This window comes from Oncorhynchus gorbuscha, linkage group LG02, assembly GCF_021184085.1.
Source record: "Oncorhynchus gorbuscha isolate QuinsamMale2020 ecotype Even-year linkage group LG02, OgorEven_v1.0, whole genome shotgun sequence".
Classification (NCBI taxonomy): domain Eukaryota; kingdom Metazoa; phylum Chordata; class Actinopteri; order Salmoniformes; family Salmonidae; genus Oncorhynchus; species Oncorhynchus gorbuscha.
This window is the reverse complement of record NC_060174.1, coordinates 34,456,731-34,484,592: the sequence shown is the minus strand read 5'-3', so window position 1 is coordinate 34,484,592 and position 27,862 is coordinate 34,456,731. Positions and strand designations below refer to the sequence as shown.

Sequence of the window (27,862 nt, the reverse complement as noted above, 5' to 3'; positions counted from 1 at the left end):
CTTCTTAAATAGAATCCTCTCCTTGTCTCCTTTCCTTCATCTCACTTTTCTGTTGTGTGAAACACAGGAAGTGTCCAGGAGAATGAGGCCACACCCATCTCTGCTCACAGGTTTGACTGGGGTGTGAAAACCGCTGTTACACTCCTAACGCAGGTCACCAGTCAAACATTTCCCCAAAGGCTTAGGAATGGTGAAAAACTAAAATAAGAGACCGTTTCTGTGATTGAGCATTTTTCTGTGTGTGTTTTGCAGCAGGCAGAGGAGCAGGGTTATGTAAAAGTGTGCCACGGCCCAGAAGGTACAGCATCATGTTCAGCCCAGAGATTGGAAGGCTGTTCTGAGGCTTATGCATTCACTCCCCAGCCCTGCTCCAACCAGACACTATAACCTCCCATCCACTCCTCTCCCTGCATGGCACATTGCTATGGACAACCACTACCACATGCACAATTCCTTTTGTTCTGCTGTAGTGGGATGGGGGAGTCGAGTATGAAGAAGGATTAAGGAGTGGGATGTTGATTCAAACTCGAGTTCTTTAATTGGACTTGGCAGAAAACTCAACCAACCTACTTTCCCCCTCTCCATCTCTCTCATTGTCTCCCTGTCTTTCTCTCACCCATGGCAGTCCCCCTTCACTCTCTCACCTTGTGAAACTCTGCTGGTGTATTCGTCAGAGCCAAGATTGCTTAAGACAGGCTCTGTACGGATCCTGAGTCCACTGCAACACAATGCCAAGAAGGGTTCTGTGACCGCGCTCCATCATGTCTAGCACACACATACAGAGCCTGACTCAAATACACACCAAGAACATTGGGCTGTCACGGCAGCAGCCTTGAAGAGGGTGGAGATGGAGGGGGTTGGAGAGAGAAGAGTTGGTGTTGCAGTCTGATTGTGTGAGCTGTGTTCAACTCATAGCAGTGGCATACTGTAGAAATACAGATGAGGTATACATCTAGTCCCTTTTAAAATGTATACTGTACTAGTTAGCTTGACCAACAGATGACAGGGATTGTAATGTGTACATATGGGAATAGGCTAGGAGTGACTGGTCCTTCACAAGCAATTTAGAACAATACAAAAGTCTTTTACCATTATAAGTGTCAATGCTAATGGTACTAACTCTGTCCAAAAGGTGTCATTAATAATGTTATAAAAGTATGTGTTTGCTTTCACAGCGTATTCTCACCTGGAATGGGTCAGTGATCTCCAGATTGCCAAGAGAACAACTCAGGGTAGAAGTTGTTCCTATAACCACAGATCTAGGGTCACACTATCCTCAAACCTTACCTTAACCATTATAGAATGACAAAGTATCTGACCCTGGATCAGTGGTTAGATCTGGGGTCAACGTGAACCCTGACCTCTTTGGACTGGCCGATCAGAAAGCAATAGAGCTCATCATACATGCAATAACGAGGACGTCATAATAAACAATAACAAATGATATGCCTGTCGTCTGCTCAATTCTTGTGTGTAGGTTTTTCATTGGAAGCAAGGGACAGATTGAAAGCGTACACAAATACAATCTAGTTTATTTCACTTTAAATAACAGAAAGGCAGTCAGCATCATATCGTATCATCATATGGATAATGTAACATCGCCACTCCCGATTGGACTAAGAGAGCGTGAAGGACATTCCACCATCACCATGGTAACCCAAAGCCTACATACAGAACAAATGGGTAAAGGGTGGTGCAGGTCAGACTAAGATGAGACTGTAATAGGGTGTGTGTGTGTGCCGGGTATTTAGGGCTATGTGAGGACTTCTGTAGATCTCAAAGGATTGGACAGCTGCCAACATGCAAAGATCCCACCCAGCCTTTCAGAGGGCACTATGGAACACCGCTTCTTCCCTCTTAATGAGAAGGAGCCTAAGGGTTGATGTGAGGTTGGTCTCAGAGGACAAAACACCTGAGGAAAAACAACATGGCCACCAAAACAACCTGACAACAGAGTGACGGAAAACAGCCCAAAAAACATCCCACATATAGGTCCTCTTCTTTACCTAAGCAGACCAGACACACCACCCATATAGGTCCTCTTCTTTACCTAAGCAGACCAGACACACCACCCATATAGGTCCTCTTCTTTACCTAAGCAGACCAGACACACCACCCATATAGGTCCTCTTCTTTACCTAAGCAGACCAGACACACCACCCATATAGGTCCTCTTCTTTACCTAAGCAGACCAGACACACCACCCATATAGGTCCTCTTCTTTACCTAAGCAGACCAGACACACCACCCATATAGGTCCTCTTCTTTACCTAAGCAGACCCGACACACCACCCATATAGGTCCTCTTCTTTACCTAAGCAGACCCGACACACCACCCATATAGGTCCTCTTCTTTACCTAAGCAGACCCGACACACCACCCATATAGTCCTCTTCTTTACCTAAGCAGACCCGACACACCACCCATATAGTCCTCTTCTTTACCTAAGCAGACCAGACACACCACCCATATAGGTCCTCTTCTTTACCTAAGCAGACCCGACACACCACCCATATAGGTCCTCTTCTTTACCTAAGCAGACCAGACACACCACCCATATAGGTCCTCTTCTTTACCTAAGCAAACCCGACACACCACCCATATAGGTCCTCTTCTTTACCTAAGCAGACCCGACACACCACCCATATAGGTCCTCTTCTTTACCTAAGCAGACCCGACACACCACCCATATAGGTCCTCTTCTTTACCTAAGCAGACCCGACACACCACCCATATAGGTCCTCTTCTTTACCTAAGCAGACCCGACACACCACCCATATAGGTCCTCTTCTTTACCTAAGCAGACCAGACACACCACCCATATAGGTCCTCTTCTTTACCTATGCAGACCAGACACACCACCCATATAGGTCCTCTTCTTTACCTAAGCAGACCAGACACACCACCCATATAGGTCCTCTTCTTTACCTAAGCAGACCAGACACACCACCCATATAGGTCCTCTTCTTTACCTATGCAGACCCGACACACCATCCATATAGGTCCTCTTCTTTACCTAAGCAGACCCGACACACCATCCATATAGGTCCTCTTCTTTACCTAAGCAGACCCGACACACCACCCATATACCCAACCATACACACCCTTTTAAATCACACCGCCCATATTCCAGGGATAAGGCCAGATGGGGGTAATGTCCTCTCACATGTGTTTGTGTCAGTGAGCATGCATTCTGGGTGTGTGTACTCTGCATGGGTCTATATATGTTCTGAGTGTGTGTGTTAGGGGTTCAAGCCCTCAACATGGAGATATGTTGAAGAAGTCTCTCTGGGGGGGGGGGGGGGGGGGGTTGGTCTCTCTCCTTGTTCTCTTTCCTCTTTCTTCACCCCCACACCAACCCGTTTGACTGTGAGGAGTTCAACTGGACATTTTCATAGCTTCTCCCTTTTCCCTGTGGATGAAATATATACAGAGACACGTTAGTCCATGAACTAGAATTACCAGGGGAGAAACAGATTCTGCACTCGCAAGTGTTCACACACGCACATACTGTAGGTAATGTAGTTTGATTTCAGCATAACTGCATAATGGTTCTGACTCTTACCCTAGATGCGATGGCTTTGAGTTTGCATATCAGGGATGTTTTTTTGGAGTAGACCACCTCATCCTCCATCTCTCCCTCGTTCTCCTCTCCCTCCATCACGGCACAGCTATCCGCCCCCGGCAGTTCACACTCCTTATTGGACGACATTACCAGCTTCGAGTACTTAAACTCCAGCCTACCAGAGTCAGGGGTAGGCGGGACTTAGAAAAATCACCAATAGTCAGGACTACTCTAGTTCTTCTTCCAGACATATGTATGAATGAATACATGAATGGATGGATGAGTTCATACCTCTTGTTCTTCTTCCAGACATATGTATGAATGAATACATGAATGAATGGATGAGTTCATACCTCTTGTTCTTCTTCCAGACATATGTATGAATGAATGAATGATGAGTTCTTACCTCTTGTTCTTCTTCCAGACATATGACATATGAATGGATGAATGAATACATGAATGAATGGATGAGTTCATACCTCTTGTTCTTCTTCCAGACATATGTATGAATGAATACATGAATGGATGAGTTCTTACCTCTTGTTCTTCTTCCAGACATATGTATGAATGAATACATGAATGAATGGATGAGTTCATACCTCTTGTTCTTCTTCCAGACATATGTATGAATGAATACATGAATGAATGGATGAGTTCTTACCTCTTGTTCTTCTTCCAGACATATGTATGAATGAATACATGAATGGATGAGTTCTTACCTCTTGTTCTTCTTCCAGACATATGTATGAATGAATACATGAATGAATGGATGAGTTCTTACCTCTTGTTCTTCTTCCAGACATATGTATGAATGAATACATGAATGGATGAGTTCTTACCTCTTGTTCTTCTTCCAGACATATGTATGAATGAATACATGAATGAATGGATGAGTTCATACCTCTTGTTCTTCTTCCAGACATATGTATGAATGAATACATGAATGAATGGATGAGTTCATACCTCTTGTTCTTCTTCCAGACATATGTATGAATGAATGGATGAGTTCTTACCTCTTGTTCTTCTTCCAGAAATAGCAGGTGATGGAGAAGAGCAGTGCGGCGGTGAAGGCGCCTATCGTCGCCCCCATCTTTACCAAGAAGTCCATGCTCTCACACGGCCAGGTCTTCTTCTCCGGGAGGGACACCCCTCCTACACACCGCTTTGGCTCAGTCCACACATACAGAGTGTCCTGGGGAGAGGGAGACAGTGAACATGTGTCAGTGTGTAATGGTATGAAATACATTTTATCTAAAGGATTCAGAGTGAGAGCAGATAGCAGCTCCTTGCAGGTAATCAATTAGTAAAACACACACCTGTAGTCCTCCCTTGCAGGCTCCCTCTATCTGGTGGTAGTTTGTGGATGTGCACTGAGGACACGCCCCTGAGCTCTCCCACAGGAAGTGGAAGGTACAGCCATCACATGTCCCCGCCGGACACTGACTACAACAGAGAAACATATTGTTACTACAATGTACTAATCTAACTTTTACGTTATAAAGGACAGTTTCAATAAGATGTAATCTGATCAAATCCGATCAAATCTGAGTGATAAATCCATGTGTTTGTTCTCAGCTTCCAGCACGGAGCATGAATATCCATCACACAGAGTTAGATAACTAGCTGCCTGGGAGTAAAAGCAAACTTCTTACTAATTTAACAGTCACAAGAGGATGCAGAGTTTCTGTGAATTGAGCTTGCAGTTCATTTCGAGCTTGGACTTCTTTTAAGTCTCTCCTTTTACTAGTAATCTCTTTTGAGGCTGCAGTTTCGGAAAAAAGACAGAGAAAAAGAGAGATCGAAAGAGAGGGGCAAGAAGAGAGGAAAGGAGACAGACAGTACCTGGGTACTGTGAGTTCTCCTTGTGCGCTTCTATCCGGGTTACAGCGAAGCGTCACCACCACGTTACGACCTTTATCACATGACGAGGTCACCTCCAGAGAACTATCCAATAGAAGCATAACATTTGGTTAAAAAACAACCGGGTACTCCTGATTAAGAGCAACTAAAAACTACCCCAAACCTTTACTTGGGCCTCAAAAACACTATTCACAGAAGTAGTTATATGTTTTAGAATTAGTGTTTTAGGATGTAGAAAAGATGTAGAAAATATCAATTACCGGTAGAAGAAGTTGACGTCAGGGACTTTGTTGGTGGTCTGTGGGAACAGGTCTGGTCTTGCCTTGACTCCATCCAGAGTCAAGGCCACTGTCGCTCCTACACACATTCATCAATAAATTAACACCTACTATACACCAGCGACAAAGATCGGTATCAGGTTACAAGGAAAATGTGTGTGTGTGAGTGTGATGTGTACTCACCCAGAAAGGTGTCTGCTAGGCTGATGGACTGAGAGGATAGTGCTGTGTGGAAGCCCCGCCCACTAGAGGGGATAATGGTTGATTGACAGATTAATGTCTCCACCGCACTGGCTGGTTCCCCTGTCTCTTTCTGAGAATCGGTGCTGGAAAGGTCAGTCACGTTGTCTGTACACACAGCCCTTCTACCCTGAGAATGGAAAGCTAAATTCAGGATCACAAAGTAATTGTAGGTTGCAAATATTGTTAAATCAGTGTGTGTGTGTGTGTGTGTGTGTGTGTGTGTGTGTGTGTGTGTGTGTGTGTGTGTGTGTGTGTGTGTGTGTGTGTGTGTGTGTGTGTGTGTGTGTGTGTGTGTGTGTGTACCTCTCCTCCACAGAGGCTGATGTTGAAAAGGTGGTAGTATTTGGTTCCTTTGGTGGTAAAACTGGGTCCGTTCATCAGTGTTCCAACAGAGCCCAGGGAACTGTAGTCAAAACTCAGAGACACGTTGTTCTCAGAGTAGGAGAACACACAGTCACTGTAGCACCTACTGTGCTCCTAAAAAAAAAAACATTCAGTTGTGCACTGGAGGAATCAACAATGGACACACAATTTTATTCACCAACCTTGACACACAAACACACGCTTGGTGTGACACTGATATCAACAAAACACACACCTTGTTGCTCTTGCTGGATGGTCCACAGGGTTTGCAGGCCTCTGGGCCCAGGGTGCTGTGTGAGGTGAGGTGTGTGTTGGGAGGGCACTCTGTGCACTGGCTGGTGTGTATGTAATGTCCTGGAGGGCAGGGCACACACAGCGAGCCGGAGGGTTGGGAGAGGAGGGCACAGGTCCGACACTCCGACGACACACCGTCTACAGCATTACTCACTGAGATGGAGTAGATACTTGCCACGTTGTTCACATTCTGACGCAACTGGAGAGAAAGAGAATGCACTACTAGTATATGATTGTGTCTGTATACATTAGTGTGTATCCAAGTTTGTATACAGTGTGTGTGTGTGTGTGTGGGGGGGGGTGTACTTACGTCAGAGGCCTGGTTGGTCCTCTGGAAGGCCCAGGTGTATGACACAGAGGCGTTCTTGGTCATAATGTGTGTGTAGGACTGTCTGACCTTACTGCCCTCCCATGACGCCACCACCCTTGTACTCTTCCTGTTTACATCCTACACACAGTGATGTAATTAACTTTACACAGTTCTAAAGTAGTGCACATTTGAAAAGGAATAGAAATATCCAAACACTTTTCTAGATGCTTGTATACTTTTTGCATTGAGTGTGGGTTTTTCTTTATCCGGTGTTGTTCTCACCATCATAAAGTACAGCTCACAGTCAGCTGAACACACCATCTCAAACTCAAAGCTGATACGGCCAAACTCTGTCCCCGCACCACCTGTTGCTGATGTAGGAGGCCTGAACACACACACACACACACACACACACACACACACACACACACACACACACACACACACACACACACACACACACACACACACACACACACACACACACACACACACACACACACACACACACACATTAAGTGAGCGATAGAAGGAGAGGGGAAGGGAGAGAGCAACATTTGCAGTCCCTGATGAGTCAACTGTTGTTACATTTGATACATTGCAGCAGTGCACAGAGTAAGCAAAGTTGATACATTGTATCATTTCATCGCCTGCTATAACCAAGAGCACAGGTCCGTCTCAGTAGACTTTGGAAGTCCGCTGTCCTGCAGCCACCGAGTGTCAGAGGAACAATGGACAGGCAGCTTTACAGAGAGGAAAACAGGCCTCACCATTCAACAAATAATGATCCATATAACCAGACCTTATTTCCTTCTAGCACATTTGATATCATTTCACAAACTTTGTCACGGTTCATTTTAAACTAGGTCAGGTGGCTAATTATTGGTTTGTGTTAATTAAATTCTTGTGACAGTTAACTGAAGAGTGGGTTCATGCAGTGTTTCCCCCTTACTTCCACAATGACCTGCAGATCATTATGCATTTATATTCCTTCATTCCATTCTTCCAGCCAAATCACAGGGAGACATTCTATGCAGTATTCTATTATACACTGAGTGGTGTGAAGTTAAATTCAACGTGACAGGTTTTGCGTTGCACAAGCACAGAATGTTTACAAAATGGGAAGAAGTGTCCGGGGGAAGGGGCGAACAGGACGCTATGTCACTCCAAATTATTTTTCCAGCGGGTTTCGCGATACTACTTGGTATCGTGAAACTTGGCCTGGTATCGTTAGTAAAATGATGGTATCGTGATACTTGGCCTGGTATCGTTAGTAAAATGATGGTATCGTGATACTTGGCCTGGTATCGTTAGTAAAATGATGGTATCGTGATACTTGGCCTGGTATCGTTAGTAAAATGATGGTATTGTGAATCTTGGCCTGGTATCGTTAGTAAAATGATGGTATCGTGAATCTTGGCCTGGTATCGTTAGTAAAATGATGGTATCGTGAATCTTGGCCTGGTATCGTTAGTAAAATGATGGTATCGTGAATCTTGGCCTGGTATCGTTAGTAAAATGATGGTATCGTGATACTTGGCCTGGTATCGTTAGTAAAATGATGGTATCGTGATACTTGGCCTGGTATCGTTAGTAAAATGATGGTATCGTGATACTTGGCCTGGTATCGTTAGTAAAATGATGGTATCGTGACAATAAGACAGAGACAGATTGAGATGAAGGGACTCACTTAAAGCCAGGTACATGGAGGTTGAGGATGAGGTAGTCGTTATCAGAGCCCCCTGCTCCACTACGGATATGATCCCCCGCCACCTCCCAACCTGACGGAGAGACACGTCAGAACACACACACACAACACACAGACATACCAGGGTCTTCTCTGAAAATTTCACTCAAATGTGGCCTGTGGCCCGTCTTTGCATTATGCTAAAGTGCCTAAGACAACCCTCCTCCTGGAGAACTACCCTCTCTTAATTCTTATCCTGGCCTAAGGGCAACATGTCAACAAAGTAAAGAGCAACAGCACCCTCTAGGCCTCAGAGAGAGAAGCTGCACCCACCATTCATGCCGTCACACTTGGAGTTGCCCACATTGAAGCAGGATGTCTTCATGCTGGCTGGAAGGACGTTCCACCACTTATACTGATAACCTACAGCAGGCTCAGTACCCGCAGGACACGACTCACACGCTGGGAGAGAGGTAGAAAATAGGAAGAGAAGAGGGAGAGAAATAGAGATCATAATTTAGGAAAGCAAACGCAAAAAGGAAACCCAGATCCCACGAGTAATCAGATGAAATGCAATTAATTGCAAAGTTCCTCTTTGCCATGCAAATGAACTGAATCCCTAAAAAACATTTCCACTGCATTTCAGCCCTGCCATAAAAGGACCAGCTGACATGTCAGTAATTCTCTCGTTAACTCATGTGTGAGTGTTGATGAGGACAAGGCATGAGATCACTCTGTCATGCTGACTGAGTTCGAATATCAGACTGGAAGCTTCAAAAGGACGGTGGTGCTTGGAATAATTGTTCTTCCTCTGTCAACCATGGTTACCTGCAAGGAAACGCATACCATCATCATTGCTTTGCACAAAAAGGGCTTCACGGGCAAGGATTCTGCTGCCACTAAGATTGCACCCAAATCAACCATTTATCGGATCATCAAGAACTTCAAGGAGAGCGGTTCAATTGTTGTGAAGAAGGCTTCAGGGCACCCAAGAAAGTCCAGCAAGCGCCAGGACCGTCTCCTAAAGTTGACTCAGCTGCGGGATCAGGGCACCACCAGTACAGAGCTTAGTCAGGAATGGCAGCAGGCAGGTGTGAGTGCATCTGCACGCAGTGAGGCAAAGACTTTTGGAGGATGGCCTGGTGTCAAGAAGGGCAGCAAAGAAGCCACTTCTCTCCAGGAAAAACATCAGGGACATACTGATATTCTGCAAAAGGTACAGGGATTGGACTGCTGAGGACTGGGGTAAAGTCATTTTCTCTGATGAATCCCCTTTCCGATTGTTTGGGGCATCCGGAAAAAAGCGTGTCCGGAGAAGACAAGGTGAGCGCTACCATCAGTCCTGTGTCATGCCAACAGTAAAGAATCCTGAGACCATTCATCTGTGGGGTTTCTTCTCAGCCAAGGGAGTGGGCTCACTCACAATTTTGCCTAACACAGCCATGAATGAAGAATGGTACCAACACATCTGAAAGAAACTTCTCCCAACCATCCAGGAACAGTTTGGTGACAAACAATGCCTTTTCCAGCATGATGGAGCACCTTGCCATAAGGCAAAAGTGATAACTAAGTGGCTCTGGGAACAAAACATCAATAGTTTGGGTCTATGGCCAGGAACCTTAATCCCATTGAGAACTTGTGGTCAATCAAAAACCCACAAATTCTGACAAACTCCAAGCATTGGTTATGCAAGAATGGGCTGGCCCAGAAGTTAATTGACAGGGCGGATTGCAGAGGTCTTGAAAAGAAGGATCAACACTACAAATATTGACTCTTTGCATCAACTTCATGTAATTGTAAATAAAAGCCTTTGACACTTGTAAAATGCTTGTAATTATACTTCAGTATTCCATAGTAACATCTGACAAAAATATCTAAAGACAGTGAAGCACCAAACTTTGTGAAAATGTATATTTGTGTCATTCTCAAAAAGTTTGGCCACGACTGTACAGGAGGGGACTGAGTACGCACCCCTGAAGGGCCCCTGTGTTGAGGATCAGTGTGGCAGATGTGTTGTTACTTACCCTTACCACCTGGGGGCTGCCCGTCTGATGGAGGACAAGAGAGAAGGAAGACGAGAGATAGAAGAGGACATGGGATAAAGGGATATTTTGTCACCTTTGACCCCATCAGAGAATGTCCCGGGGGGGCAGGGAGAGCAGGTAGCAGTGTCGTTGTTATAGAAACCGGGGTTGCACGGTGGGCAGGGCTCACGGTCACCAGAGGGGGGCAGTGTTTCAGCCCCGGCCACGTCCACCAGACAGATCTGGGGCTCCACCCACCTGTAGGTCACCTGTGTCTGAAACCACGCACACAGAGACAACATGGAGGATGAGGAAACTAACCATACAGAGAGCAAACATGGAGGACACAGACCCTGAATTGTAGGGATACTGGCGCTAGAATGGCTAACCCCTGCATGGGCACTTGTGTCGATCAAAAAGGATTAGACAGGTATAAGCAATCTGGCAATAATGGATGTGGTATTGGGAGGGTGAGTTAGTCTTCTCACCTTGCCCTCAAGGTCACAGGGGGTGTGTATCTGAAAGTAATCCTTCTTGGAGCATGGTGGTCTCGCTTTGCACTCAGCTGACCCCTCCGCTGGAAGAGAGAGGGAAAGAAATGGGGGCAGTGAAAGAGGGAGAGATGTTTAAAAGATAATGAACTGCAGTATAACCAATAAGCTGCTCAAATTCATGTTCTAACTCTAATAAGACAAGTTGTGTATAGGTGTCTGCATCTAGACATGTCTGCATGCTTATGTTCCTGTGAGCCTACGTGCATAGAGTGTTGTGGTGTTGCAGGGGGTACAGGAGCTGGCTCCGTGGCCAGAGTGGGTGTCTCTGGGACAGGGCTGACATGAGGAGGAGCCTGGGGTTTGGCTGAACGTCCCTGGTTTACACGGGAAACACTCTGACGCATATGCCACTCCTAAAGAGAGAAAATAACACTTAAGTACATAGGGGAAGTGGCATGAAAAGCTACAATAAATACACAAACACACACACGGTAGTCGTACCCTCTATGTGGACGTTCTTCAGCAGAACAGGTTTGACTACTTTAGCTCCAATCAGGATCCCTGCTGTCCTCCAGTACAAGATGTTAGTGCCAGACTTCAGATTCACCTTGAACACACCCATTAGAGACCTGGGTTTAGAATGCCCATCTACACAGAGATACGACCTGAAAGCATCTCAATACGTCACATTTGATGGTGCTGTAACCTCAGAGGCTGTCTAACCCTTTAGACCTGAGACACTCCTGATTCAATGAATCAAGGGCTTGGTGATTAGTTAACTAGTGAAATCAGATGCGCTAGTGCTGGGCTAAAACGAAAGCTTGCACTCAATTTGGGTCTTGAAGACCAGGACTTAGAACTTAATTAAACAAACAAACACAGCTCTTACAGTGTGTGTGGCCCACTCCCCGTGACTGGTAAGCTTGAGCCACTTCTTATCAGCAGTCTGGTCCATCTCCTGACACTGGTCATTCTGGATCTGCCAAGCAACCACAACATCAACCAATCAATCAATATTTAAATGAGTGAATACCACTTCAGCATATTTATAGCGCTACTTGGTCAGGAAGGTACTGCAGAGAAGAATTTACTCTCACTAACTAGAAGATATCATAGGATTGAGAGAATGAAGTAGAAGACTCACAAAGAACTCAAAGAACAGGTTGCCGTCTGGGTACTGGTAGTCAAAGGAGACTGATCCCGGTTTCTTCAGATGGACAGCATAGATCAGAGAGACAGTACACTCATCTCTGTTAGACTCCAGGTAACTACCCTGCGGAAACCACGTCGAACTGGACACACACACACACACACACACGTACATACACAGCAGAGATTAATGAGATGTATGCAAGAACTGCAACGACACCATGATTTAAAAACACAAGCTAAACCGCTCCCCTTCCCACACCTGTTGCAGGTAGTGCTGTCGTCTCCATGGGGACCATTGTCAAGGTAAGTTGCTAGGGAGCTGAACCCGCTGGGGATGGTTTCCCAGTCATCAAATCGAATACCGCTGCCCAGAGAGTAGGTACCTGCTGCACACTGAGTACACTCCTGGGCAGACATCTCCAGAAACTCCCCCGCCTCACAGGAAAATGCTGGGGGAGAGAGACGGGAAAGAGAGAGCGGACATTTCATGGAATAGATAAGTGAAGTATACCACCAGCGGCGACCTGTCATTCAGGGCACGTGGGGCAAAGCGAGACCTGTCATTCAGGGCACGTGGGGCAAAGCGCGACCTGTCATTCAGGGCACGTGGGGCAAAGCGCGACCTGTTTAGATAAAATATAAATATATACAGTACCAGTCAAAAGTTTGGACACACCTAGAGTTTTTCTTTATTTCGACTATTTTCTACATTGTAGAATAATAGTGTAGACATCAAAACTATGAAATAACACATATGGAATCATGTAGTAACCCCCCAAAAATTGTTTAAAAAATATATTTCATATTTGAGATTCTTGGTGATAGCTTTACACACTCGTGGTATACTCTCAACCAGCTTCATGAAGTAGTCACCTGTAAAGCATTTCAAATCAGTAGTGTTGTGACAAGGTAGGGGTAGTATACAGAAGATAGCCCTATTTGCAAAAAGACCAAGTCCATATTATGGCAAGAACAGCTCAAATAAGCAAAGAGAAACAACAGTCCATCATTACTTTAATACATGAAGATCAGTCAATGCAGAAAATTTCACTAACTTTGAAAGTTTCTTCAAGTGCAGTCGCAAAAAACATGAAGCTCTGTGATGAAACTGCCTCTCAAGGACCGCCACAGGAAAGGAAGACCCAGAGTTAATAAGTTCATTAGTTAGCAGCCTCTTCACAGAGTTCAAGTAAGACACATCTCAACTGTTCAGAGGAGACTGTGTGAGTCAGGCCTTCATGGTGAAATTGCTGTAAAGAAACCACAACCAAAAGGACACTCGGGCTCCCGAGTGGCACCGAGGTATAAGGCACTGCATCTCAGTGTAAGACGCGTCAGTACAATCCCTGGTTCGTATCCAGGCTGTATCACACCCAGGTGTGATTGGGAGTCCCATAGGGCGGCACACAATTGGCCCAGCGTCGTCCGGGTTTGGCCAGGGTAGGCTGGCAATGTAAATAAGAAGTTGTTCATAACTGACTTACCTAGTTGAATAAAGGTTAAATACAAATAAATAAGAGGAGACTTGCTTTGACCAAGAAACACGAGCAATGGACATTAGATTGGTGGAACCCTGTCCTTTGGTATGACGAGTCCAAATTGAGATTTTTGGTCTTTGTGAGACGCAGAGTAGGTGAACGGATGATTTCCGCATGTGTGGTTCCCACATGAAGCATGGAGGAGGTGGTGTGATGGTACTTTGCCATTGACACCATCAGTGATTTATTTAGAATTCAAGTCACATCTAACCAGCATGGCTAGCACAGCATTCCGCAGCGATACACCATCCCATCTGGTTTGCACTTAGAGGGACTACCATTTGTTTGTCAACAGGACAATAACCCAACTAGCCTACAGGCTGTGCAAGAGCTATTTGACCAAGAATCAAATCAAAGTGTATTTGTCACGTTCGCCAATTACAACAGGTGTAGTAGACCTTACAGTGAAATACTTACTTACAGGCTCTAACCAATAGTGCAAAAAGCGTATTAGGTAAGTAAAGAAATAAAACTAAAGTAAAAAGACAGGCTACATACAGTAGCGAGGCTATAAAAGTAGCGAGGCTATATACAGTAGCGAGGCTATAAAAGTAGCGATGCTACATACAGACGCCGGTTCGTCAGGCTGATTGAGGTGGTATGTACAGGTAGATATGGTTAAAGTGACTATGCATATATGATGAACAGAGAGTAGCAGTAGCGTAAAAGAGGGGTTGGCGGGCGGGACACAATGCAGACAGCCCGGTTAGCCAATGTGCGGGAGCACTGGTTGGTCGGCCCAATTGAGGTAGTATTTACATGAATGTATAGTTAAAGTGACTATGATATGATAAACAGAGAGTAGCAGAAGCGTAAAAAGAGGGGTTGGGGGCACACAATGCAAATAGTCTGGGTAGCCATTTGATTACCTGTGCAGGAGTCTTATGGCTTGGGGGTAAAGCGGTACTGGCACTTCCGGTACCGCTTGCCATGTGGAAGTAGAAAAAACAGTCTATGACTGGGGTGACTGGGGTCTTTGGCCATTTTTAGGGCCTTCCTCTGACACCGCCAGGTGTAGAGGTCCTGGATGGCAGGCAGCTTAGCCCCAATGATGTACTGGGCCGTACGCACTACCCTCTGTAGTGCCTTGCGGTCAGAGGCTGAGCAATTTCCGTACCAGGCAGTGATATAACCAGTGCTCTCGATTTTTGCAGCTGTAGAACCTTTTGAGGATCTCAGGACCCATGCCAAATCTTTTTCGTTTCCTGAGGGGGAATAGGCTTTGTCGTGCCCTCTTCACAACTGTCTTGGTGTGTTTGGACCATTCTAGTTTGTTGTTGATGTGGACACCGAGGAACATGAAGCTCTCAACCTGCTCCACTACAGCCCCGTCGATTAGAATGGGGGAGTGCTCGGTCCTCTGTTTCCTGTAGTCCACAATTATCTCCTTAGTCTTGGCAACGATGAGGGATAGGTTGTTATTCTGGCACCACATGCCCAGGTCTCTGACCTCCTCCCTACAGGCTGTCTCGTCATTGATCAGGCTGTTGTGTCGTCTGCAAACTTAATGGTGGTGTTGGAGTCGTGCCTGGCCATGCAGTCGTGGGTGGACAGGGAGAACCAGAGGGGACTGAGCACACACCCCTGTGGAGCTCCAGTGTTGAGGATCAGCGTGGCAGATGTGTTGCTACCTACCCTCACCACCTGGGGGTGCCCAGTCAGGAAGTCCAGGATCCAGTGGCAGAGGTAGGTGTTTAGTACAAGGATCCTTAGCTTAGTGATGAGCTTTGATGGTAAAATGGTGTTGAACGCTGAGCTGTAGTCAATGAATAGCATTCTCACATAAGTGTTCCTTTTGTCCAGATGGGAAAGGGCCATGTGGAGTGAAATAGAGATTGCATCTGTGGATCTATTTGGGTGGTATGCAAATTGGAGTGAGTCTAGGGTTTCTGAGATAATGTGTTGATGTGAGCCATTACCAATCTTTCAAAGCATTTCATGGCTACCGACGTGAGTGCTACGGGTCTGTAGTAATTTAGACAGGTTGCCTTTGTGTTCTTGGGCACAGGGACTATGGTGGTCTGCTTGAAACATGTTGGTATTACAGACTCAATCAGTAACATGTTGAAAATGTCAGTTAAGACACCTGCCAGTTGGTCAGCAGATGCCCGGAACACACGTCCTGGTAATCCGTCTGGCCCCACAGCCTTGTGTATGTTGACCTGTTTAAAGATCTTACGTCGGCTACGGAGAGCGTGATCACACAGTCATCCGGAACAGCTAATGCTCTCATGCATGCCTCAGTGTTGCTTGCCTCGAAGCGAGCATAGAAGTGATTTAGCTCATCTGGTAGGCTTGTGTCACTGGGAATCTCGTGGCTTCCCTTTGTTGCCTGTAATAGTTGGCAAGCCCTGCAACATAACACGAGCGTCGGAGCCAGTGTAGTATGATTCAATCTTAGCCCTGTATTGACGCTTTGCCTGTTTGATTGTTCGTCGCAGGGCATAGCAGGATTTCTTGTAAGCTTCAGGGTTAGAGTCCCGCACCTTGAAAGCGGCAGCTCTAACTTTTAGCTCAGTGCAAATGTTGCCTGTAATCAATGGCTTCTGGTTGGGGTATGTGCGCACAGTCACTGTGGGGACGACGTCCTCGATGCACTTATTGACAAAGCCAGTGACTGATGTGGTGTACTCCTCAATGCCATCGAAAAAATCCCAGAACATGTTCTAGTCTGTGATCACAAAACAGAAGGAGAGCGATGGAGTGCTGCATCAGATGACCTGAAGTCCACAATCACCCGACCACAACCCAATTGAGATGGTTTGGAGAGGCCCGAGTCAGGAACTCAGGCCTTTTTCTAGAACTCCAACCTAAAGACTGCTGACGTCACGATTCAAACTTGATTTAAAATAGTATTTTCTTGAAAGTTTTACAGGAAGGTGGCGCGCGGTGGTCCATGTGGGCAAATTTAGTCATCAGAGATTGGTATTCTCTGACAAAGTTTGATGACAAAATTTGCCCATAAGGCCTGCCGCGTCACCTTCCTGTTCAAGTGTGCACAGCACAACAAGGTGAGTCAAAAAAAAGTATTACATGCTGCTGCATACATTATGTAATATGCCAGGTAGATACAGTGGCTTGCGAAAGTATTCACTCCCCTTGGCATTTTTCCTATTGTGTTGCCTTACAACCTGGAAGTAAAATATATTTTTTTTGGGGGGGGGGATTGTATCATTTGATTTACACAATATGCCTCCCACTTTGAAGATGCAAAATATTTTGTGTGTGTGAAACAAACAAGAAATGAGACAAAAAAAGAAAACTTGAGCGTGCATAACCATTTACCCCCCAAAGTCAATAGTTTGTAGAGCCACCTTTAGAAGCAATTACAGCTGAGGGTCTCTTGGGGTACATCTAGCCACTTGTATTTTTGCCCATTCTTTAAGGCAAAATTTCCCCAGCTCTTTCAAGTTGGATGGGTTCCGCTGGTGTAGAGCGGTCTTTAAGTCATACCACAGATTGGATTGAGGTCTGGGTTTTGACTAGGCCATTCCAAGACATTTAAATGTTTCCCCTTTAACCACTCGAGTGTTGCTTTAGCAGTATGCTTAGGGTTATTGTCCTGCTGGAAGGTGAACCTCCGTCCCAGTCTCAAATCTCTGGAAGACAAACAGGATTCCCTCAAAAATGTACCTGTATTTAGCACCATCCATCATTCCTTCAATTCTGACCAGTTTCCCAAAACATCCCCACAGCATGATGCTGCCACCACCATGCTTCACTGTGGGGATGGTGCTCTCGGGGTGATGAGAGGTGCTGGGTTTGCGCCAGACATAGCGTTTTCCTTGATGTCCAAAAAGCTAAATTTGAATCTTATCTGACCCGAATACCTTCTTCACTATGTTTGGGGAGTCTCCCACATGCCTTTTGGCAAACACCAAACATGTTTCCTTATTTTTTTAAGCAATGGCTTTTTTTCTGGCCACTTCTGTAAAGCCCATCTCTGTGGAATATACAGCTTAAAGTCGTCCTATGGACAGATACTCCAATCTCGCTGTGGAGCTTCGCAGCTCCTTCAATTTTATCTTTGGTCTCTTTGTTGCCTCTCTGATTAATGCTCTCCTTGCCTGGTCTGTGAGCATTGGTGGGCGGCCCGCTCTTGGCAGGTTTGGTGTGGTGCCATATTCTTTCCATGTTTAATAATGGATTTAACAGTGCTCCGTGGGATGTTCAAAGTTTCTGATCTTTTTTTATAACCCAACCCTGATTTGTACTTCTCCACAACTTTGTCCCTGACCTGTTTGGAGAGCCCCTTCTTGGTCTTCATGGTGCCGCTTGCTTGATGTTGCCCCTTGCTTAGTTGTGTTGCAGACTCTGGGGCCTTTCAGAACAGGTGTATTGATACTGAGATCATATGACAGATAATGTGACACTTAATTAAATTTCACACAGGTGTGAGTTCTGAAGGTAATTGTTTGCACCAGATCTTATTTATGGGCTTCATAGCAAAGAGGGTGAATAAATATGCACGCACCACTTTTTTTTTTCTTTTCATTTCACTTTGGACTATTTTTTGTATGTCCATTACATGAAATCCAAATAGAAATACATAAAAAATACAGGTTGTAATGCAACAACATAGATAAATCGCAAAGGGGGGTGAACACTTTTGCAAGGCACTGTATGCATACTGTGGCTACGAAAGTAATACTAAGTGTATGTTGTGTAGTAAGCTGGCCCATGTGCCTCACCCTAATAATTTGGTCCCTTTCCCCCTCATAACATAGCCTACTGTTCCGGCTTGGTGGTAAACATGTAGCCTATAGCCTGTTTTAGAGACCTTTCATTGTCTGCTTATATGCCCCCTTTATCTATCCAATGGTTCTGAATTGGTGTACAGTCATGGCCAAAAGTTGAGAATGACACAAATATTAATTTTCACAAAGTCTGCTGCCTCTGTATGATAGCAATTTGCATAATGTTATGAAAAGTGATCAGATGAAATGCGATTAATTGCAAAGTCCCTCTTTGCCATGCAAATGAACTGAATCCCCAAAAAACATTTCCACTGTATTTCAGCCCTGCCACAAAAGGACCAGCTGACATCATGTCAGTGATTCTCTTGTTAACACAGATATGAGTGTTGACGGGGAAAAGGCTGGAGATCACTCGGTCATGCTGATTGAGTTCGAATAACAGTCTGGAAGCTTCAAAAGGAGGGTGGTGCTTGGAATCATTGTTCTTCCTCTGTCAACCATGATTATCGGCAAGGAAACATGTGCCGTCAGCATTGCTTAGCACCCAAAATGGCTTCACAGGCAAGAATATTGCTGGCAGTAAGATTGCACCTAAATCAACCATTTATCAGATCATCAAGAACTTCAAGGAGAGCGGTTCAATTGTTGTGAAGAAGGCTTCAGGGCACCCAAGAAAGTCCAGCAAGCTCCAGGACCGTCTCCTAAAGTTGATTCAGCTGCGGGATCGGCGCACCACCAGTACAGAGCTTGCTCACGAATAGAAGCAGGCAGGTGTGAGTGCATCTGCACGCACAGTGAGGAGAAGACTTTTGGAGGATGGCCTGGTGTCAAGAAGGGCAACAAAGAAGCCACTTCTCTCCATGAAAAACATCAGGGACAGACTGATATTCTGCAAAGGGTACAGGGATTGGAATGCTCAGGACTGGGGTAAAGTCATTTTCTCTGATGAATCCCATTTCCGATTGTTTGGGGCATCCGGAAAAAAGCGTGTCCGGAGAAGACAAGGTGAGCGCTACCATCAGTCCTGTGTCATGACAACAATAAAGCATCCTGAGACCATTCATGTGTGGGGTTGCTTCTCAGCCAAGGGAGTGGGCTCACTCACAATTTGTCCTAACACAGCCATGAATAAAGAATGGTACCAACCCATCCTCCGTGAGCAACTTCTCACAAACTTCCAGGAAAAGTTTGGTGACGAACAATGTCTTTTCCAGCATGATGGAGCACCTTGTCTTAAGGCAAAAGTGATAACTAAGTGGCTCGGCGAACAAAACATCAATATTTTGGGTCCATAGCAAGGAAACTCCCCAGACCTTAATCCCATTGAGAACTTGTGGTCAATCCTAAAGAGGGGGGTGGACAAACAAAAACCCACAAATTCTGACAAACTCCAAGCATTGATTATGCAAGAATGGGCTGCCATCAGTCAGGATGTGGCCCAGAAGTTAATTGACAGCATGGCATTGTCATTTATGAAATGCTTGTAATTATACTTCAGTATTCCATAGTAACATCTGACAAAAATATATAAAGACACTGAAGCATCAAACTTTGTGGAAATTAATATTTGTGTCATTCTCAAAACCTTTGGCCAAGACTGTACAGGAGAGATTACTGTAAGAACGGCCCATGTTCTGAATTCTGTCGCTATACATTTCCAAACTGCTGAACAAATAGCTATTGACTACGTCGGTCTTAGCTCGCTCATTAATGTCTTATGGATGGCCTCTTATCCACTCTTCATTCCCTTATGCAATAGTTTTTACATCTCAATTGTCAGTAGAAACCACATTTGTTTAAGCAAGTCAACCATATCAGCTGTTTTTTTTAAGCAGTAAATGTGTCTGAATGAACTGTTTCGCTGCCAGACATGGCTCCACTGATATCCAGGTGTAGCAGTGGTAAGGAATCACTACATGGTGATGAAAAGAAATCGCTGCTGTTGCGACAGCTTTATGTAGGCCCTAACAGTTTGTGGGCACCGTTTGTCAAAGTTACAGTGCCTTGCGAAAGTATTCGGCCCCCTTGAACTTTGCGACCTTTTGCCACATTTCAGGCTTCAAACATAAAGATATAAAACTGTATTCTTTGTGAAGAATCAACAGCAAGTGGGACACAATCATGAAGTGGAACGACATTTATTGGATATTTCAAACTTTTTTAACAAATCAAAAACTGAAAAATTGGACGTGCAAAATTATTCAGCCCCTTTAAGTTAATACTTTGTAGCGCCACCTTTTGCTGCGATTACAGCTGTAAGTCGCTTGGGGTATGTCTCTATCAATTTTGCACATCGAGAGACTGACATTTTTTTCCCATTCCTCCTTGCAAAACAGCTCGAGCTCAGTGAGGTTGGATGGAGAGCATTTGTGAACAGCAGTTTTCAGTTCTTTCCACAGATTCTCCAATTGGATTCAGGTCTGGACTTTGACTTGGCCATTCTAACACCTGGATATGTTTATTTTTGAACAATTCCATTGTAGATTTTGCTTTATGTTTTGGATCATTGTCTTGTTGGAAGACAAATCTCCATCCCAGTCTCAGGTCTTTTGCAGACTCCATCAGGTTTTCTTCCAGAATGGTCCTGTATTTGGCTCCATCCATCTTCCCATCAATTTTAACCATCTTCCCTGTCCCTGCTGAAGAAAAGCAGGCCCAAACCATGATGCTGCCACCATGTTTGACAGTGGGGATGGTGTATTCAGGGTGATGAGCTGTGTTGCTTTTACGCCAAACATAACGTTTTGCATTGTTGCCAAAAAGTTCAATTTTGGTTTCATCTGACCAGAGCACCTTCTTCCACATGTTTGGTGTGTCTCCCAGGTGGCTTGTGGCAAACTTTAAACAACACTTTTTATGGATATCTTTAAGAAATGGCTTTCTTCTTGCCACTCTTCCATAAAGGCCAGATTTTTGCAATATACGACTGATTGTTGTCCTATGGACAGAGTCTCCCACCTCAGCTGTAGATCTCTGCAGTTCATCCAGAGTGATCATGGGCCTCTTGGCTGCATCTCTGATCAGTCTTCTCCTTGTTTGAGCTGAAAGTTTAGAGGGACGGCCAGGTCTTGGTAGATTTGCAGTGGTCCGATACTCCTTGCGTTTCAATATTATTCGCTTGCACAGTGCTCCTTGGGATGTTTAAAGCTTGGGAAATCTTTTTGTATCCAAATCCGGCTTTAAACTTCTTCACAACAGTATCTCGGACCTGCCTGGTGTGTTCCTTGTTCTTCATGATGCTCTCTGCGCTTTTAACGGACCTCTGAGACTATCACAGTGCAGGTGCATTTATACGGAGACTTGATTACACACAGGTGGATTGTATTTATCATCATTAGTCATTTAGGTCAATTCAGAGATCCTCACTGAACTTCTGGAGAGAGTTTGCTGCACTGAAAGTAAAGGGGCTGAATAATTTTGCACGCCCAATTTTTCAGTTTTTGATTTGTTAAAAAACTTTGAAATATCCAATAAATGTCATTCCACTTCATGATTGTGTCCCACTTGCTGTTGATTCTTCACAAAAAAAATACAGTTTTATATCTTTATGTTTGAAGCCTGAAATGTGGCAATAGGTCGCAAAGTTCAAGGGGGCCGAATACTTTCGCAAGGCACTGTATAGTGTAATTCATGTATTGTTAAGTCTTGTGTTGTGGCTTTGCTGGCATGCATCTCAATCTTTTTAGTTTGCCCCACCAAAATGTACATGCTAAAATCGTCACTGTATACCACTATTTGGAAGTGTTTCAGAGAGTGAGAGAGGGGATGTATCAGAGCTTGTTAGAGGTCAGAGATTGTGCAAAACAGGAGATAACATTATATTGGTAAAAGAAAAATGGTAGACCTTCTGTTTACACCAAGGAGAGGGGAAGTAACTGGGTCCATAATTGGGCTGGATACAGCTCAGAGATGTACAACAGCCCTCGGATGGCTTCCCCGTAACCACGGGAACAAACATACTAATCCCCATATCCTGTTGAAAAGGGCTGTGGGGGTGTGTGCGTGGGCGAGGTTGTACAAAGCAGGGGTGTGACATTTAAACAAAATTGGGATTGGTTACGTTAAAAAGAAAAAGCCCTAACCTAAAAGCATAATACTGTTTTAAACAAAATGTCAACAAAACTACCACGGACAGATCGCGATAATTATCATAAAGACAAAGAAATAGGAGAAGACGAAATGCAAAGGTGGAATTGCTACAGTGGCAGTACAGATGCAATGCGGAAAAGGGGAGCACCATGAGACCCAACCCCTTGCTGGCAGCAGTGCAATAAGGGATGGACTGAGAAAATCACAGCGCTGATTACAGAAATGATTGCGGTTGCTGTGCAGCCACTATCAATTGTAGAGGATGCCGGCTTCAATGCTGCCCTAATGGCATGTCTAGAAACAGACTACAAGATGCCATGTCGAAAAGGCGTGACGGCCTGGATGGAGAAATGATTGCTCTGAAAGTACAAAGCACGAGCTCTCAAAAACAATACTTGGCTCCCGAGTGGCGCAGCAGTCTAAGGCACTGCATCTCAGTGCTAGAGGCATCACTACAGACCATGGTCCGATTCCAGACTGTATCATAACCGGCCATGATTGGGAGTCCCATAGGGCGGCGCACAATTGGCCCAGCATCGTACAATTGGCCCAGCATCGGGTTAGGGTTTGGCCGGGGTAGGCCACCATTGTAAATAAGAATTTGTTCTTAATTGACTTGCCTAGTTAAATAGAAGGTTAAATAAAAATAAAAACACATTGTTTGACATCTATGAAAACGCCGTCACACATCACTGCAATGAGCCATCACATTGAGGAGAAGTGAGAACATGGAGGGGGAGAGCAGAGAACCTTTCTGAGTGGGTGGGGGGCAGAAGTAAGGTCTGGTAGGGTATATTGTAAATATTAATGAAAAGAAAAAATTGGTTTTTGTCTTAAATTAAGGTTAGTCATAATGTTAGCAGTGGGGTTTAAAATCACATTTTAAGAAGATAAATTGTAGAAATAGGCAGATTTTATGACTGTGTGGCTGTGGTAATTAGTGACGACTGTTTGTTAGGTAGGGAGGACTACGGCAAATTGAAATGCATTTTCCAGAGAACAAAACAAAGATGCACAAAGATCATGCCCCCACATGCTAACCTCACACCATTACTTACCATTAACAGGGGATGATTCTCTCGGGGGTATGATATTTATGAATCTGTAACTTTCGCACTCATCATTATTCACGATTCAATCATGATTATCTGTAATCATGGTAGAATCCTCATTAATTGTTTTAAAAAGTATTCAGAAACATACAATATTCTATTCTTATTTACAATAAAAGTGACTCCAAAAATAACACAATACAATATTTAACAAGATTTTCTATTGGGTACAACATAATCGGAAACATAACCAAAACAAACTGAAAATGCATTCAACAAGTTTGTAGAGTCACAAGCTTGATGTAGTCATTGCGTGCTAGGAATACTTAACTTTAGACTATATATATATAATACACCATAAGTGAATTTGTTCAAATACTTACGACACCTTCGAATGGGGGGAGTAGATGCATAAAGTGCTCACATTTCTACATGTGAAAACACATGTATGAACAAATAAAAAAGGTGACATTTTGTACTGTCGCCTCATAAAACATTTGACCTCAAATCCAAAATGCTGGAGTTTAGAGCCAAATTAAAAGTTTTAGCTTCACCCTCCAAATAAATATGACGGGGAGTGTCTGTCAATAAAAGCCTTTTCCACAGACATGCATCAGTTAGAGATATTTAGGGAAGCAAAGTCAGGCGCAAGAAGTAAACATATTGAGACCTGTGTGTGTATATGTAAACCTCTGAGGTTATTGGCCTATTGTTCCAGCATGAAGCCAGCTCTGCCCTGTGCTATGACTGGAGCAGAGACAAAGAGCCAATCAGGTCATTGTGGAATACTGGAGGAAATTCCAACCAGCTGATAAGAGGGTGTGAGAAACATCTCTGACACACACACACAGTACTTACTGCACTCTGTCCCTCGGACAGGCTCGGGCAGTCCGATGCAGGATCCATGGCTCTGAGGGATTGCTACTCGCCATCGCGACCCTGTACTGTCACACTCTGTATATTCATAGTAGTAGTCTGTCTGCAACACAAGAGATAGCATGGACACACAGTGATGGAGAGAAACAGAGGGGTTGAGTGTGTCTGTGTGTCTTTGAACAGTATGTGAGAAACAGTGAGAGACAGATAAAAGACAGACATGGGGACAGAGAGGTCAGTAAACACGAAGACCACCAAGGGCCCCGAGTTCTCTCTTCATCCCCCCCCCCATTCCATCACTATGGATACAGGAAACCAAGGCACAGCACACAGTGGGTAAGTGGATGACATAGAAGTTGTCCATAAAAACTGATCCTATCTCAGTATAATGAAGGTAGAAGTTGTCCCTAACCACTGACAACTGTATGTCCAGGCGTAGGAATTTGATGGTTCAGTCTTGCTAAAGGTTCTGAGATTTAAGGTTTTTGAGTTCAAGGTTTGCAATTTTCACTGTGAGAACATTGTTGAAGTGTTATATCACACACACAAACATGCTGTGGAGTATGTGGTTCACCATCATGGTTCGGGAAATCGTAGAGGAGCATGACTCGTTTAACCACTATTCTGACCATAATGTCCCTCGAATTTGCCAAACCAATGACTGCCAAACCATTGAGTGAAATACAACATGCTTTTTGCCATGTTTAAGGAATGTTGACCTTTTAGAAGAACACAGACACATGTCTGGACACTGTGCTGAAGGGCTCACGTTGTGGGCATCATGGACATGACACATGGCAGATATATGAAGTTGTAGTATCACGCCTAGGCTTTACAGTAACACCATTGTTTTGTCCTCAAAACTGAAGCTATTTGTATCCAACAGCAGTACTGTTTCGATGCGAATTAATGAATGCCACATGCAGATCTGGTTTCACATTATATTTATTTCAAATAATGTATTGCCTTATTTACTACCATCTGTCTTAAACTCTCCCCTTCTCTCAGAAATGACTGATAGCTATGTATCACTGAGATTCATGCCAATCAATAATCAGGGCACAAAGTTTAATTATCTATTCCTCTATACCATGACCCCAACAGAAGTCTATATTCTGCATGCCTGTCATGTGTTACCTGATAGGAGATGTCTGTTCCAGGACAAATCTGAACTGATATCGATCTATACCTCAAGCACTGATATATCAGGTTCTGTCACATGGTGTCATTCTAAAGACATTCCACTAGACCAGGGACTGCCAACCCTTCCTCTGCAGAGCTACTGGGTGTGCAGGCTTTTGTTCCAGCCCTGCGCCAACACTCCTTACATCTAAGCATTTGCTCATCAGGACATTGATTAGCAGAATCAGATGTGTTCTAAAGGGCAAGGCGAGAGCAAATGCATGAATATTTAGTGGCTCCAGGAGGATGGTTGCCCCTAGACCCTATGAATCTGAGAGTGGAAGACTGCTCTCTCGTCTCTAACATGTAGGCTCACTTTTTGTAAAAAGTCCCATCACAAGTCAGACTCTTGAATAAACTTCATTTGAATGTACTTTACCTGTTGTCTGCCGATTTTGTCCTGATGTAGGAGGGAATTGGAGACAAAATATCCACAGGGACGTGTTATTAGCCCTACTTTGAGTATGCTGGTCTGTTTTTATTTTCAATACTGATGCACGTGACCAACACTATGGCCGAGGAATATGGCCGAACCTAAACCACAGCCGATTGTGAGGAAACATGCTTCAGTCGACTACGTTCGGCTGTTGTTGACATATTGTGCATCACATGTGATGTGTGAAGAGACTGAAAATACAAGTCACAGAACCTGCCAGCTCTGCAAAAAAGTCAGGTAAACAGCGCTTTCCTGTGGATATCTCCACCTCCTACCACCAAAAGTACAAACAGGATGTACAACTGGTAAAGTAAGTTTAAATATCATTTTACATTCTGGCTTGTATAGACTATTGTGGGGTTTTTTACAAAGATTTTGGTCAGACTGATAATCCATGGAGTAACCATGGCAACAGTCTGATGTTTAGACAATGTTGTCCCAGGATAAAATGTAGGTCCAAAATACTTTTCTGGTGGTAGAAATAGTAGTCTTGTGGAAGTGCAGAGCGCAGATTCCACAATGCCCTGGTGAGTCACTGTGACTGGACAGTAGATTGGAGTTTGTGTCCGTCTGAATGTAATATAAGCCAGGCTGTTGTTGCCAGCCATGTGCTATGGCTCAGAGGTGATGAGTGGAGAGAGACGGTGGGAAGGAAAGGCAGCTCCATGCAGGAAACTGATAAGACTCAAAGTCTGCCCTGAGTGTTGAGACAACACAAACCAGAACACTGCATGCGCACACAAACACACTGCCCTAAGCAATGCAAGTGTCCTAAGCAACAATTCCCCAGAAATCCTGCAGGACTACCTGATTGCGTGACTGACAGGTGTTTGGAGAAACAGGATGAGTAATTAGTTATCAAGGAGGGCATCGCCCTCTCGCTAAGCAGTGTATGTGTGTGATATGTATATAAACGTATGAATCTGACCGGAAGTGCCGCGTCATCAATTCATAATCGTATTAGTAATGGTCGGTGAAATGATTACTGTTTAGCGCTCATGTTGTTCTACACAGTAGCTTGTGTGCCCCTCACTCACACTCCTCTTCTGACTCTCTAGTTGAATGGATAAGCTGGTAAATAACACACTATTGTGTTTTCCACTAACATGCATGGACCATTATTAGCCCACGGAAAATACAGCTACTAAAAATAACTCCGACGATACATACATCGGCATCCTGACGGTGGATCTCACCTCTGTACATGGATGTGGTCCCTTCGTCCCGAATGCCAGCCGAAAAGAGAGGAGGAGAGCGCTACCAGCGATAAACCAAGACCGGGAAGGCATAATAGGAACCTGGGAATAGAGCGATGTCAAAAAGCTAAGTAGGCTAGATTTCAGTCATAAAGCAATGGCCTGTTAAACGTTGCGGGTGTTTGATGTCGCAAATGTATAAAATGATGTCCGAATCACGTCTAGGTTGAAGTGGGTTTCCTTTTTCTCTACCTGCGACCGATGGGTTTGAGATTCTGGTTGTACGTTTGCAATTCGCATCTACCGGTGTTTGACGCGACGGTGACGTCGGTGGTCTGATAAATGCAAGCGGTAGAAGAGTAATTATTACCGTGAAACAGCGTTCATGCTAAGTCGGAAATACGAGCTTCCGAATATAAAAAATATATATTTCAATGGCCCTCCAACTCCTAATAAAAAAATGAGGAAACTCTGGTTTCCTCGTGTTGCGATACTATCATTTGTTTAACTGTAGGCTAGTTTTCTC

General features: G+C 44.4%; 1 protein-coding gene across 2 annotated transcripts; it reads right to left on the bottom strand.

Moving 5' to 3' along the window:
• Positions 1-1,514: 1,514 nt before the first annotated feature.
• Positions 1,515-27,842, bottom strand: LOC124001485 (endosome/lysosome-associated apoptosis and autophagy regulator family member 2-like). Of its 2 annotated transcripts, XR_006832794.1 has the most exons (24): positions 27,589-27,842; positions 27,337-27,438; positions 24,505-24,625; positions 12,530-12,719; positions 12,263-12,410; positions 12,008-12,097; positions 11,620-11,725; positions 11,379-11,531; positions 11,113-11,201; positions 10,719-10,899; positions 8,934-9,062; positions 8,604-8,694; positions 7,196-7,298; positions 6,914-7,051; positions 6,545-6,802; positions 6,250-6,423; positions 5,887-6,073; positions 5,686-5,782; positions 5,408-5,509; positions 4,882-5,008; positions 4,579-4,757; positions 3,566-3,740; positions 2,051-3,412; positions 1,515-2,006 (listed from the first exon to the last, which is right to left on the bottom strand). XR_006832794.1 is itself a non-coding variant. In XM_046308297.1 (23 exons), exons 1-23 carry the CDS (start codon positions 27,634-27,636, stop codon positions 3,344-3,346), a joined length of 3,057 nt encoding a protein of 1,018 aa, XP_046164253.1. In that variant the 5' UTR covers positions 27,637-27,842; the 3' UTR covers positions 1,515-3,343. The 2 variants fall into 2 exon arrangements, 1 of the variants encoding a protein (XP_046164253.1); XM_046308297.1 differs by having other exon boundaries at positions 1,515-3,412.
• Positions 27,843-27,862: the final 20 nt, after the last annotated feature.

What these genes read in the sequence shown, in the direction of transcription:
- LOC124001485 (XM_046308297.1), bottom strand. Translation starts at nt 27,636, where the DNA reads ATGCGAATTGCAAACGTACAACCAGAATCTCAAACCCATCGGTCGCAG. An exon ending in GGGAGTGGGCCACACACACT is followed by an intron (nt 11,726 to 12,007) that starts GTAAGAGCTGTG and finishes GGTGTGTTCAAG; the next exon opens with GTGAATCTGAAGTCTGGCAC. An exon ending in GGACCAACCAGGCCTCTGAC is followed by an intron (nt 6,803 to 6,913) that starts GTAAGTACACCC and finishes CTTTCTCTCCAG; the next exon opens with TTGCGTCAGAATGTGAACAA.